The following is a 14,450-nucleotide window of genomic DNA, read 5'->3' on the forward strand; positions in this document are numbered from 1 at the left end:
TCTCTTCACAACACCAACTCTCTTTGCATCACAGCCTGATTCCACCATCTACTTCTTCAGTTCTCTTAGAAAAAAATGTTCTTGGTATTATGATAATTTTGTAACAAATATAAATAAAAAGAAATAAGAGCTACATGCTTCCTTATTTGGAAAATGAATGATTTGGACACTATTTGTGTCCAAATAATTGGACTTATAAATAACCTTACTAAAAAACACCCTGGCTCAGTAGTCACCTCTCAGACATGTACAACCACCCCAGATAGTAAGAGACTCCATGAGATGGAGGAGAAAAGTTTTGGTGTGCCTTACATAGGCAGAACAGCTGCCAGAAAGCCCTTGAAGAGATGAAGTGAGGTTGCCTTTGCTATAGAACCTATCAACTGTTGATACCCTTGACGACTGACAAAAGGTCACATTCAGTACTTTAACTCAGCATGGTTATGACATTGGAGCATGGAGAGGAAACTGTTTAGGTTTTTCTTTCCTGTTTGCTGCCATCTTTTAAGCTTGTATTTAATGCAACAAGACATTTTGAGAAGTGTCACTCTACCTAAACGTTTACAAATTCCTCTTTCCTCATAGCTGAATTGACTGAAAGCTATCTGTTAAATTAGGGCAAGCTCCTTTCACTGCTCTTAGATCCAACTGCAAGAGAACCTAACTGAACAAAGGAATCAAACGTCTTGAGTTTTCGCTGTCTTAAAAAGATGCTGGCAGGACCTAAAGAAATCAAGTAGAACAATGGTTTCTTCCACATCAACATGCACAAACACGTATACCAAAGTGTATCATTCCCCAGTAATTTTTAAACCATGGAAAAACGCAACATTAAAGATAAGGAAAAAGCTCATTTTAGAGCTTCATTTAGATAACATGCCTAAGTCACAGTTACTGAACTGAATGAGCATCACTTACTTCAAATGGTTCAGACAATCTGGGGATGGACTTTGCTACAACACAGGGCCTACAACATGGCAGTTTGAGCCTTCTTTTCAGAGGCAGGACCAAACTGGTCTAGGATTCAACTGCACTGCAGCTGTGTTTGCCCGTGTCTCTACTACAGATGTCATGCCTGGGGAGTGGAGAAGACTTGCCCAAGACAGATATACTATAATCTGCTAGGATTAAAAAGGTCCGTAACAGCTCCCACTTAAATCACCAACAAATAACAAGCAAATTTAATTAACTAAGAACTGAATTTAACACCAAGTCTCTACAAGGGCTGTAGTATATTTCAAGAACCTGTTGCAGCAGAAAGGTTACAACTTCACAGTGAGAATTATGGTATGTTTTTAACACTCATGTTATCACATACAATTCCCACCCCAGTTCAAAGTGCAAACTACTGTTTAACTTCCCTCTTTCCCTGCAAACTATTAAATAGAAGTTTGTTTTTCCTTTTCTTCAGTAAGACCAAAGGAGTAAAGGCTGTTGGCAACACAACATTCATGAAAATAGTCTTAAAATTAGTGGGGAATATAAAAGACTTTTTTGTTTTCATTTGACTAATTTGTGCCCAGTACCACAGACATGAAGGTACAAACTCCATCAGTTTAAGAGTGAAAAATATGTACAACTATATTTAACATTTAAATTACTTTAAACACAACGGTTTGCATACTAACAATCTTATGTACATTCAGTTTTAAACAATACCTCTTTAATATCTTCTTTTGTTAAACAAGTTTTATTTCCTCCAAAAATACCCAATGCTGTTCTAAAATTCTGGAGGGAAAAAAAAAAAAAAAAAAAAAATCGAGCTATATATAAAATAGCAAGATGTCTTACAATTGTAATGTATCATAGCACATATTTTTCATAAAAACAACACATCATTCAAACACTGAACCACTGTAAAGTTCTCATAAGTCCTACAGGACTGTCTTTAAAAGATTACTTTGGTTAACAGCAAATCAATCCTAAACAATTAAGGAAAAATATGCATTCTTTTATCACCTCTACAGATGCATTTCCTTGACATCTTGTAGCAATCCATACTTCTTTATGGATGAGCACTGCAGCTCTTCAATGCACTTTGTACTGTGATTTCAATAAAATAGATGAACCAAGTTGAATTGATTTATAATTAAATTAGTCCAACTTCCTAAAAATCTCTGGATAAAAGATCTCTCTTCCTAAGATCTCTGGATATCAGAGAAAGAATGGAAATGCTACTTCACCCTCATAAGGTTGACCTCATGCAGTATTTGCAACAGCACCACTAACAGTTGCATCAAACTGCTGTTTCCCTGCTTGCCTTTCCTCGTCAGGAGGTAACAAAGCTTTTGCTGATCCCTATGTACCCTGACACCCAGCCAGTCGCAACAGCCTCTGAGTATTTGGACAAATGAAGTGCCAGTGGAATTCACTGTAATGCGAAGATTTCTTCCGAGTAGTTATGTAGATTTCAGGTCATGTGTGGTTTCTATATCATTTAAAGTTTACTCATTTTGATGGGAATAAATGCTCTCAACTTTCAGCCATTAAGAGGAACTTGATCTTTATCTTTCTTCCCTCCTTGCACTACAAAACCCTCTGACGCATCAAAAAATCACAAACAAAAAGGCAAGAATATAAGATTCTCCAGGAAAAGAACACTGCATTAGTCACTATGCGTCAGTTAAGCTGAAAAGCAGAGAAGTCTGACCGATGAACAAAGGCACTTGGTAACCATCCCATGAACAACAGTCAATGAGTCAACAATTTAAGTCTCGTGATCCAACTGACCAGCAGTGAGGGCTCTGCAGAGGAAGATTTTGTGGATGACGTAACAGAAGATTTTTTAGCGCCTTCCTCTTGAAAAGGAATTGTTGCACTGTTGTGGAGGTCTGTATTCATAAAACACCTGCTGCCTCGAATATAATCCGTTCCCCTCACTAACTGTTTCTCAGACATTGGCCGTGAAAAGGGGTGTTGGGTGGAGGGACTTTCTTCAATGATCGGGGGTATCCTTTCATTACTGAAGTACCTGCAGAGGACATCTTCACCTGTAGGAGTGGAAGGAGGAAAATCAATTATTTCTGGCTTCAAAAAATGTGTTGTTGTTTTTTTTGTTTGTTTTGTTTTTTCCAATTATGGCCCTCAGGACTGCTAACGGCACTTCCCAGATTCTGGTTACCTTTCATAACACACCAGGCAGCTGTCAATAAATTTATGGCTTTTTGGCATCTTGTTTTTTTTTGAGCAGCAGAAGAACAATAAAGTAAATTCACACACACAGAGGATACTGTTTGACTGTTACATTCCAAATTCTCACACATACAAACCAAAACAGCCAATGTAGACCATCTTCATGCAAATCATTGCCACATGTCAGACCTAACACATATCCTTGTGATGTTTCATTCAAGCTGCTGTAGACCAGAGCTGAAACTATATTTATACATGCGTAACTCATGACTAACTAAAAAACTACCAACACTACTCTGGACAAAAGAAATTAATCTTACAGAAAAAAGAAATGTAAGTATTTCCCTGGGTTTGATCACTGATTTGTGATGCTTGCTCTTTTATTCTTCCCTAGACAACTGAACATGGCTGCTGCTAGAAACATCCTACCATGCTAAATGGACATTTATTCTGACCCAGTGTAGATTACATACAAGCCTGGAGGACTTAGATTCATGCTAAGGGTTAAAAACAAACAGAAAAAAATAAAATAAAATCTACCAGCCCTGCCACCTGGTGATCATTCTGTAAGACTTGGTATTTACTCTGTTTCTAATATCCCTCCAGGTCGATGCTTGTTGTTATCAACTTCTACTTTCATGACAGAAAAATAGAATTCAGCTTCTGTTTTTCCTGGAAAAACTACACATTAGCTTTTATAACCGATTTCAAGAACAAACTAAATAGTCACCTTCTCTCATTTCCCACTCTAGAAGGACTTGTTGCTTTTGAGATACAAAGGGGGAGTATGTTAAAGAGAAGGGCAGTGCAGGAAGGAAAAAAAGCCACCCAACCTGACAGCTGACGTCATCAGCCTTTGTCTCACCCATTCTGTGACAACTTCAGAATATGTTGTTTTCTAACAGCAACTGCAGAAAAAAACAACTCCTAAAGTGTCCTACATTTTATTTCTGAGAACAAATTTGCTTCTGTAACAGCCTTCACAGTAAGCTAAACAAAGACTGATCAAAAAAGCAGTTTCAAAATCAGTATTAAATGCAGAAGACAGGGAAAGGTGTGTAAAAGCAAAATGGCAAACGTGCTATAAGGAGACAGTTCTGCCATAGTCAGTTCAGACTACTTTTAAATGCTCACATGAATTCTAAGACAGAGCACAAGTTTGAGCCCCAGCACTGAATAGGCTCACAAATTCACAACTATCATTTCCGTTAAAACCAACAATCATCTTGGATTAGTTCAGCAGTACGCAAACACTTAATTCCTAATTTAGGCACTTTCACCCAGTTCACCCTAATAAAATCCTGGAGAGGAAGAGAAGAGAAAGAGGGACGAGACTTAAAATCTTGCCTTTTCTCCCGGGTGCCCGTGGCCTTGAGAAAGGTTCTGCAGCTCCTATCCAGCTCCCATCAGCAGGCATTGACAAGGGACGAGGTTTTCCTGAAGGCAACAGAGCAAAGGTTATGCGGAATTACATTAAGAGATCCATGTTTAAATAGACTCTTTTCACAGTCAAACCACGGGAGAGATACCACAATAAACAGCCAAAAATGCAGAAAAAAATATTAAGATACTTTTACCAGTAAAATGCAAGACAGCATTCTGCTGAGATTGAACAGCTACACTCTTGCTCATGTACAATGGCAGTGGACTTAATGACCACAAGCTATAACCAATACATGCATGGAAATGGATAGTAATGGCACCAATGCCCAGCTAAATGACATCCATTAAAGAAATAAGAGCATTTAAGTTAAATTATTTCAGATGTGGAATTTCATTCACATTCACCATTCCTACAGACTGTCCTTAATGTCTACCAAATCTAACTAGCAGTTTCCTAACACAAGCTACTCCAAACCAACTGAAGTGCATGAACTCACCATAGGACTGTGTTTTTTCCCTCATCTTGGTTGGCAGTATATTTGCTTCCTTGGAATACCCAGGCAACTGATCAGAATCAGCAATAGTAAATCTTCGCCTTCGACTTTCCTGATCCAGAAAAGAATTGGGAGACTCGGCGCCCTTGGACCCAAGTAGTGGCTGACTGAGTTTGTTGCCTCCTCCATAGACAAAACTCCCCTTTTCATCTCTGAAAGGACAGTTCACTTCAATTAGCAGCTTAAAAGGAATTTCACGCTATAGACATGAGTAAGTTTGAAAGATATTTCTAGCCCACAGTCATGCTCCTGACAACTGGCATTGTGCTGCAAACATACTGAAGAGAAAAAAAACAAGTCAGGTGATGGAAGTCTTCATTAAACGTATTCATCAAGGAGAAAAGAAAGCTACCCCCCTTCACACTAATTCACTTTTAATGAGCCTGTAATTTAACAGAAGTTTAGAGGTTCCTTTAGGTACCAGCCCTACAAAACCTTTTGAGAAATGAGACCTTTCTGCCCTAGGGGTATTAAAACTCCCAACTCACTGCCTGTTCAGCACACAGTTTTGGCAGAGGAATGCATTCATAGGTCTCCCAACTCTGTGTAGTAGCAGTGCCTACTGCTTGCTTTTGATAGATCATGCTTTTCAGTCATTTTAAGAGGCCAATAACTGGCACTGGATATTCATCACCTTTTCCCCATCCAGAAGTAAGACTCCCTTGAGAGTTTCACTAATAAATTCATAGCACAGATAAATACAATTTTGAGCATTTTCTGCAGGAACTGCTTTCCTAGAGCTATCCTTCATTCCCAAGTAACATCCATTTTCAGAACCAGTCCTTGTTAGTATTTTTAGAAAAAAACACCCTCTAAGTTACTATTTGTAACTTTTTTTTAATCCCCTTTCCTGTACATGCTACAGTCATTGCTTGAAGCAACCAGTCAAGTCAGGCATAAAAATACACAGCTGACTCTAAGCATGGACATACCCCAATATTTACATTTTTTTTCCAGCTAGCCATCAAGAACAATGCTAGAACTCAGTATATGGTAAGGAGCTATTTATGGAGATTTGAAGACCGAAGATTGAACGGAAGTGTTACACCACAACTCCATGTAAGCAGAGAGCTCTCCTACAACACCACCATGTGGAGAATGCATCCTGGGGTAGAGAAACAGCCAATGCTCTCCCTGCCTCTCCTCAGTGCCAGCAGTAAGTACTGGACCAGAAAATGTCCGTATCAGGAAGCAAGAACAGGATGATGAGGAGCAGAGGGCAAAACTGATCACACAAATGTATCACAGTTTCAAGACATGAGCAAAGCACACAGAAGCAAAATTAAATAGCCAAACAAAGTGGGAGAAATGCCCTTTTCCCTCTTGCTGACTGCCACTGCTTTCCACGTTTGCTTTTTTTTAAGGGTTTAAGGTTTAAATAAAACATTTGCTTTATTTAAGGGTATTTAAGCATTTCCTATGAGCCACTACCTTTCCCTGCATCATCCAGGACAAGTTTCCCAGCTCATATTGCTGTATCCTCTGTCAAAAGGGATTCAGATCTGAAGGCATTTAGATATAGTTTTGTGAGTCCTTAGAAAAGACATACACACGCAAACCAAGCACATGAACCTAACTCACCAATGTACTTAAATGATTTAAAAGATGACAACAATATAAATTCAGCTGTTAAATCTATGTAAGTTTTACAAGTCAGTTAAGAGATTTGTTGTTGTGCGGGTTTTTGTTTTGTTTTAGTTAAGAACTGAGCATGCATAAGCGTGAAAAACAGGGAAACAGCAAGTCAAGATGAGTCTACTTCAGTAGAGACCCCGACTTCATAGACAGCCTCCACCTGCTCCATACTGCCCTGAAGACTGCAGTTAATACAACCTCTGACTCTGTATAAGGCCTTAAATGACAGGAGGCCAGCATTCCTCCCATAGGAGTCTTGTAGCAAAAGGTCAGCCAAGTTTCTGGGCTGTATCTACATGTACATTAAAGTGTCAGGGCAGGTCAGGAAGCATTCACTGCCTGGAAACCCTTTCATCCACTGCTTTCTCAGGTCAGCTGGCAGGGTTCTGGCATTAGTCAACAAGGACTTAAGAACAAACAAGAGCTAGCCATACCATAACCTCCCCCCTTTGTACACATAGGTCTGTATTTTTATAGTTTACACTGCAGGAAATAAGAAATGAGGTTAAGTGAACTGACTCTCCCTTCCCTTCAGTGGGAAAATTCCCGTATTACATAATTTGCGACATACTGTTGATAATTTCAACAGTTTAGAATAGGTTCTTTTCAATCCTAACTATCTCAACAGTTACTAAACTTGCTAAAAGCAGAGGTGGAAAAAGTTACAGACAAAAATGACTTCTTCCTACGTGCAGTTGGATTTAAACAAAAGCAAATACATAACCCCACAACCAAAAAAAGGATGACATCCATTCATGTTTGGGGAAAAACTCTGATCCATACAGCACAAAACAGACTTCCAACAATAAAAATCTATAACAATACTGGTAGTTTATGCATTTAAGCATACGCTTAAGTAGTCTTACACATTTACAAAACTAGAAGAAAGTCTGGTATCTGCTATTTCCCTACGATAATTTACACAGAGCTCTAAGTGCAAACCAGCTCAGAAACAAATGTAATAAAGGAGTTTTTGTTCAGTATGTTCAGTGCATGTCTATTTGCATACCGAGGAGAATACGGAACAGCTGGTGGAGGTGGTATGTACAAATCCAAAATGGCTGGCTTCTCTTTTTTCAGTGAGGTATCCGTGGTGCTTTCTGGTGACTGGGTTGAAGTTAACGGGGGACTGGTCTGAAATGTTAGATAACTATCAAACATCTGAGCGTTTACCATTCACAAAAAATATAACTCAATAATCAATAGTATAATTTCATACTTATATGCTTAATAAACATGTAAAAAAAGTCTTAGCATTTACAATTTTCTTTGCTCCCGGGTTTGGCTTACTCTGCAATCTTTCTACAGAAATCCTATCACATTGCTTAAACAGTTCTAATAATGCTTTTCAGTTCTATTTTTTTGTGCAAATTCCATATACAGAAAATGTAACAGACAAAAACCCTTATTTTTAGATCCATTAAAATAATGTGATTTGTTAAACATACACATGATCTGCAGCATTTACAAAGTCAGCACTCACAAACTTTATTGCATACGATCCAATGCCTGGTGCATGGACTGCCGATCTCCACGCACCAGGCACTGTAATGTCATGCAGGAAAGTTCACCAAAGATTACATCAAGTAATATAACTATGGCAAGGGAAGCAAAGGAAAAATATATTTGGTATAGCTCATGAGAGCAAGTTTGCCATTTGGTCTTTGTGACTCACTTCCATATCCCCAGTGTCTTGTCAGGCTCCTGTCTATCTCGAGCAGAGTAAAGGCTGTGTGGGGGGGGGAGGCAGACTCTGATAAAATGACAGACGCTATGCCACAGGCATTAGTGAAAGGAAAAGGGGTAAGGGGGAGGCGCAGCAGGGAGAAAGCATACATCCTGTACTCAGTCTGAAAAAATCTGCCTGCCTTGAGACTTCAGATATCCACTGACATTTCACAGGTTGATAGCTTAATACCCAACCTGTGAATTGCCCAACAAACAAATCTTATTTAAATGAGTAGTTTAAACAATGTGTTGAAAAGAAGAACAATCTTTACCTACCCTTCACTGGGCTAAAAAGAGGAGGAATATACTGAATAATCAAAGTTATTTCAGCAAAAAAAAAAATATTACTGTGCTAAATAGAGATGTCTTCATTACTCTGTGCTGATGAATTCCATACGTATCAGCAGTTTCGCCTCAGATAAGTTCTTCCAGTGGCATGCTGATTAAAAAGCTCAACACACCTAGTCCCTTTGTGAATTGAGAGCGCATTATCTGGGTAAGAACATTTTCCCTTTTATCTAGGAACCAGAAGAGGACAGCCATTTCACATAAACTTCCTCGACCCACACTCAAACATGAGTAACTGGGAGCACTTCTGGTATTTCTCTTTCAAGTCAACAAAAAAAAGACATTCACAGCCAGATATTAGAGGTCTGTCTGAAGCCTATTCACCTGCACTAAAGGCGGTTTCCAACGCAGGTTCTTCAGTGGAGCAGGGGTGAAATGGAAAGAGCCAGTTGGACGTTTCTTGAGAAGCAGCCTAACTCCAGCAGGGTTCTCTCGCAACTTTGCCACCAGATTTTTTAGTTGCCATCCAACCTTGAAGAGAATAATGACATCTTTTATTTGGTATCGCTTACCTGAAAGCGAACAAACAACCCCCCTGCTAAGTCAAACCGTCTATTTTTCCATGAACTTCAAGACATAAAAGAGATCCAAAAAAGCCATAATGAAGAAAAAATTGTAAAGCACCTTTTTTTTGGAAGGGTTTTCTGTATTTTATGTTGAAGAGATCCACTTAAGCAGTAAATTAAACACTGAGATATCAAGCACTGCTCTTTATACCTCAGCTCTGCTCCTAGATGGATGCAAGGATGTGCAACAAATTGAGTAACAAAGTTATTCACAGTAAACTCCTTTGGTGATGTTTCTTTCTAACAGTGAAAGGACTTAATTACATGTATTAAGTAAAAGTGTAATCATATTATCTAATCATTTTATCTGATTTCCCAGAGGCAAATGATTTTAAAAATAGTTTTTAAAAAGTTTATCTGCACCCCAGTAGATTGTAACAAAGCATTTTAAAACAGGCCTTAATACAATATAAAAGATTTTAATAATGTCGCATATAGCATTTGAACACAAAATATTGCAAGTCTCAAAAAAAAATTCTAAAGCTAAGTAAAATTTGTCTTCCTAAAAAGACATTTAAAACCAAACAGAAAAACACCAGAAGAACTCACATGCAACAAGACTGCTATCCAATAATAACCTGTGCAGAGAGCACATAGAACAAGTGTAAGGACAAGTGGGTAAGGCTATTTGTTACTCACCACAGTTTGACGATTAACCTGAATCACTTCATCCCCAGCATGAATCTTCTGAGATCGATCAGCAGGGGACTACAAAGAGGAAAACAGGAGGCACGTGCTTCAGCAGGCTTTCCTTCCTCCCATAACAATCCCCACCAGGCTAAGTTGCATGTGCAATAGAGAGCATCAATGAAAATTTCCATACACTTAGATCACACATTACATCCAATGACTTGAGAAATGTAAATTCACTCATCTTATGGTTTATTGCTGATACTGGGGAAACTAGAGAGAAAAGAATGCATAGCCTTCAATTCAATTGTGGGACTGTCTCCACTGTCCTTTTGTCTCCAGTTTGTACTACAGTTACAGACAGTAGTGTGAGAGGATGAAAGAGATTATTTCTGTCCTAACACAGGTACTATCTTAAACAGAGCTCTGAAATGTATATTGATTTTAAAATGAAAGAAAGACAACCAATCAACAAAAAAGTAAGATTTTTGGATACACAGGCCAGAGGACTAGAAAACCTCCAACCCACAAAATAGGTCTGTCCCACTTTTGTTTGCTATTTCCTAATGTGAATATGAGGGACCAACTTCAACATGAAATTACCTGACTGCATCATCGAGGTCACCAAATAAAATATATGCCTGTATACATCCAGGTGTGTGTTTAGATAGGTATTTGAAAAACATTAAAATACTTTTTGCTTGGGACAAAAACCAAGTTCTGGGTACCGATTAGCAAGGACCAGCTAAGTGTGCCAATATTTACTTAGATTTATCTAGGCCTGGTGCCGTGCACCACCTATTGCTGCTATTGCTGCAGTTATTAAAACCGTTGCCATAATGTACCAACTCTGATCAGCCTTGGCAACACCCAGAGCACACAGGTGTACCAGCCTGGTGCACTGCAGGGCTTCTGCAGCCTACTCCCAGCAAAACCTCTCCTCCCATTTCCCCCCTCCGGGCGTGACCAGCTGGCAGCGGGCCGGCTCTTCACAGCGACTCCAGAATTCAGCATTTGGATTAAGGACTCCCCCTCCTCGTTACCACACCTTCAGAGCTCAAGTACATTTTTTATTAGAAGGAACTGTAGGAATAAACTAGGCAACAAGGGAAGACAACATAAGGAAATTTATGGGAGGCTCCAGTTATCATGAGTAACCCCATTTCTTCATTGTCTTCTCGCTTCCTCTGAAAGGAAATGCCTCAGTGGAAAGGCCATGTATACACGATTCAAGCAAGCACATGAAAAGTTCTGGGCCACAGTTACGTTGTGGAAAACAAAGCTCATTTCAAGCTGTCCTTTGGACAACCAACAGCCTGGCTGGGTGAGGGTGGGGGACTCACACAGAGGACTTCTGTAACAAGTACCAGCAAGCACAGTCAATGCTGCCATCCCATTGTGAGACTGGAGGAAAGAGCAAAGTTTAGACTGAGGCCAAAATGACATGGAAAGTCAGAAGTAAGGTGGCATGACTCAGGAATCCTCTTGGCTGACATTATCAAATGCGTGGACTTTCCCAAACATTTTAACATACAGTACTGATGACTTTGGGGTGCAATGCCACTGCATTCCAATAAACTGGCTTTTGGGGATAGCTACTAAAATACCCTTCCAAACCTAGCAAGAAAATTGAGCTAAGACCCAGCCTAATCTAAAAGATCCCGTGTCATCAGAAAGGCATTAGTTGCGTGCAGCTCTCTTAGTCGCTTCTCAAGTTTTGTTGTTCCAAAGGAAAGAGCTCCCCCAAGGAATATCCAGCGTTCATATAGAAGAAGTTTAGGTCAACACTCAAAGCCATACTAATACAGCAGCTTTATATACAGCTAGTAATAGGAGTAATACAGCCCCAGTCACAGCCTCTAGAAGGTGATCTAGATGTATAGGCAGCTTGGCAGCAGACACCATTACACTCTTTTATACCTATCAGATGTTGAAATTGCTGTCAAAATAGACTTGGTCTATATTTCACATCCTTTGCAGAGTTATGCCAGCACAATAGTGTTGTGAACTGGCAGCTATGAAAGCTTTCAGTTTTCACTCTGAACTGCAAGCACAGATTTCCACCCACTCCTCCCAGGCCCCTGGACTTGGCAGGGGTACAACTAGAACCACTGGTTCTTTCCTATTCACAAAAAAAAAAAAAAAAAAAAAAAGCATCATTTCAAAGGCCAAGTTCCTCAGCTCCCTTTTTTGTTTTTCTCCAGTTTCTGCCCTTGTAGGGAAGCATTGATGACAATACTACAGCATCAGCCACCAGCTAGAGTTGCTGACCAAAGGTTCACTGTGCTGACTTCCTGAAGGCCTTTAATAAAGTCTCAGCTACAGAGAATTCAGTGTAAGAATAAAACAAACAACCATCTGCAGTAAAAAACAGTTTTCTATTATGCCCAACCTTCCAGCAGACTGCTCTTGAAATCTTACTTTTTTGTAGTCTTTTTATTCTGCAAAGTAATTAAATCAATGAGCTGTCCAATGACTAAATTGTTCATTGTTGAATTTAGGACAGAACCACCAAAGTTTTCTCATTAGGAAAGATTTCCTTTGCAAGCAGTGAGCAAACGCATACCTCCAAGACTTTGTTAAGTAAAATACCAAAAGCTCTCAGTTACTTAAATACGCTGCTGTTCTATTCTGATGCCAAGCATTTGAAGTACTTCACCTACTTGCAGGAACTGGTTTAATTAGGCTAACAGTGAAATATGAGGACAAAAATATTTACAAGTGCTGGATAAACAAACGATGCATCACACAGTATTTAAAGCAGTAATATCATGAAAGTTACAGGTAAAACAGGAAAAAGCAGTGGAAAAAAAGACTAAATCAAAGCTACATTCAGATAGTCTGAGTTAACCTACATTTACTTCACTTACATTTTCTGTAGTGCCAGTAATTACATGTAATCCATCATAAGTTGATTTGATGTACATTCCCTAAATATAAGTAGAAAATGAAAAACATGTTCAAAGGTAAAACAACACTGTGAAACATATTTTATTAAATAAGTGTTGGCAACAGACTCAAAACATTAAAGATTCACACATTTTCCCTAGAAAACTGTGCAATCTAATATCACTAATACCACAACATTCTCAACCTCTTCACAGATGACTTTTACTGTAATTATAGTATATGTAATTGCTTAGAAAAACTAACACATGGAACGCAATTCAGAAATACTGTTTGGATGGTAACACCAAATGCTGCCAGTTTTGCTTCCTTTTCAGTCTTTGGCCCTGAACTAAACTTTACTGCTCTGTCTACACTAGAGAACTGCAAGCTTGACTAAATGGCCACTAGCTCTCTCCGTACAAAGCACGCTTAACACAGGTGGGCTACAAATATCATACGTCTGTTCTTTTACAATTTCTCTTGGCAAGTCAAAATACAAACTACCTTGTAAACACAATGCTGACATAAGCAATAAAAGCCCTGGCAGAACTAAGTATTTCTGACTCTGTTAATACTGAGTGTAAATACAAGAATAAACACAGATGAAATTGGTGTTGACGATATGGAAAAACTGTAATTCACCTACAGGCTATTAACTAATAATTGCATAGATTTCCACATAGGAGGTGACCAGTACATTGGTTTCACCACTTACACACAAAAGCACATCTCTTTACTATTCCTGCCTACACCTGTCGTTAAAAGTACTCACATTGAGCTCTACAGAACTTGAGTGTTATTCAGGGATCATACACAGCTTATCTACCTGAAGTTACCATGCTTGCTTAGAAGTTCAGGAAAACACACAAAGATGTGGGTGTTGTTTTTTTTTTGCCCTGTCCTCTCCAGCTAGCTTCCTTCCCAGCTTGCCTGTTAGTACCCGGTTCTGTGAACCTGCCTCCTCATTGCTGGCTTAGTGCAAGCTTCAATGTTCCTCACAGTTTCACAAATTCATGACTGATTCAGTCATATCCACCAGCCAAAGTAAAAATATGTATCACAGTCAGACTGTAGAACTTCCTTTAGGTGTTCATCTCTTCTGTCTTGTCATGGAGGAATACAAATGCACTTAAGAATTTTAATTCCCTCCAACTCACCCTGACATGAGTATTTCCCAGCTAGAAAATCCAACAAGATTTCAAATTCAGTTTTCATAACCAGTACTCAGCTGGTGGAATACACTAAATGAACTAGATTCAGTAATGTTACACAACTGCTCAACATTTGAAAGGATTTCCCTTATTCCTGCTAACAGCAAAGCTCCAAAATTTTCATATTCTTCAGTCTAAGCACACACAAAAAGTCTCTTTCAAAAACACAAACACTATTTCTCATCACCTTCTCCTTTGCCAACCCTCCCTTTCCTCCAAAAAAGCAGCTAATTAAAATAACACAGAAAAGTAAAAATGACCAATTTCCCACGCATGTGCCAATTCCCCTGTATTCTCACTAAGATACTAATCTGCAACACATTACCATCAACAGTTTGGGACCTATTAATTTGCATGCCCATCTCTGGCAGCCA

The 14,450-nt window shown here is 39.0% G+C and overlaps 1 protein-coding gene across 2 annotated transcripts in view; it reads right to left on the reverse strand.

Moving 5' to 3' along the window:
- Positions 1-1,153: 1,153 nt before the first annotated feature.
- The window catches only part of CNKSR3 (CNKSR family member 3), a 56,599-nt gene continuing 43,302 nt past the window's right edge, over positions 1,154-14,450 (reverse strand). For both annotated transcript variants that reach the window (XM_035320509.1, XM_035320511.1), the window contains 7 exons: positions 12,847-12,906; positions 9,986-10,054; positions 9,105-9,251; positions 7,714-7,838; positions 5,013-5,221; positions 4,480-4,569; positions 1,154-2,990 (listed from right to left, as the gene is read on the reverse strand). In XM_035320509.1, the coding sequence (XP_035176400.1) occupies positions 2,692-2,990; positions 4,480-4,569; positions 5,013-5,221; positions 7,714-7,838; positions 9,105-9,251; positions 9,986-10,054; positions 12,847-12,906 (999 nt within the window). In that variant the 3' untranslated portion in view covers positions 1,154-2,691. The remainder of the gene's footprint in view (positions 2,991-4,479; positions 4,570-5,012; positions 5,222-7,713; positions 7,839-9,104; positions 9,252-9,985; positions 10,055-12,846; positions 12,907-14,450) is intronic.

Source organism: Oxyura jamaicensis, chromosome 3 (genome assembly GCF_011077185.1).
Source record: "Oxyura jamaicensis isolate SHBP4307 breed ruddy duck chromosome 3, BPBGC_Ojam_1.0, whole genome shotgun sequence".
Lineage (NCBI taxonomy): Eukaryota > Metazoa > Chordata > Aves > Anseriformes > Anatidae > Oxyura > Oxyura jamaicensis.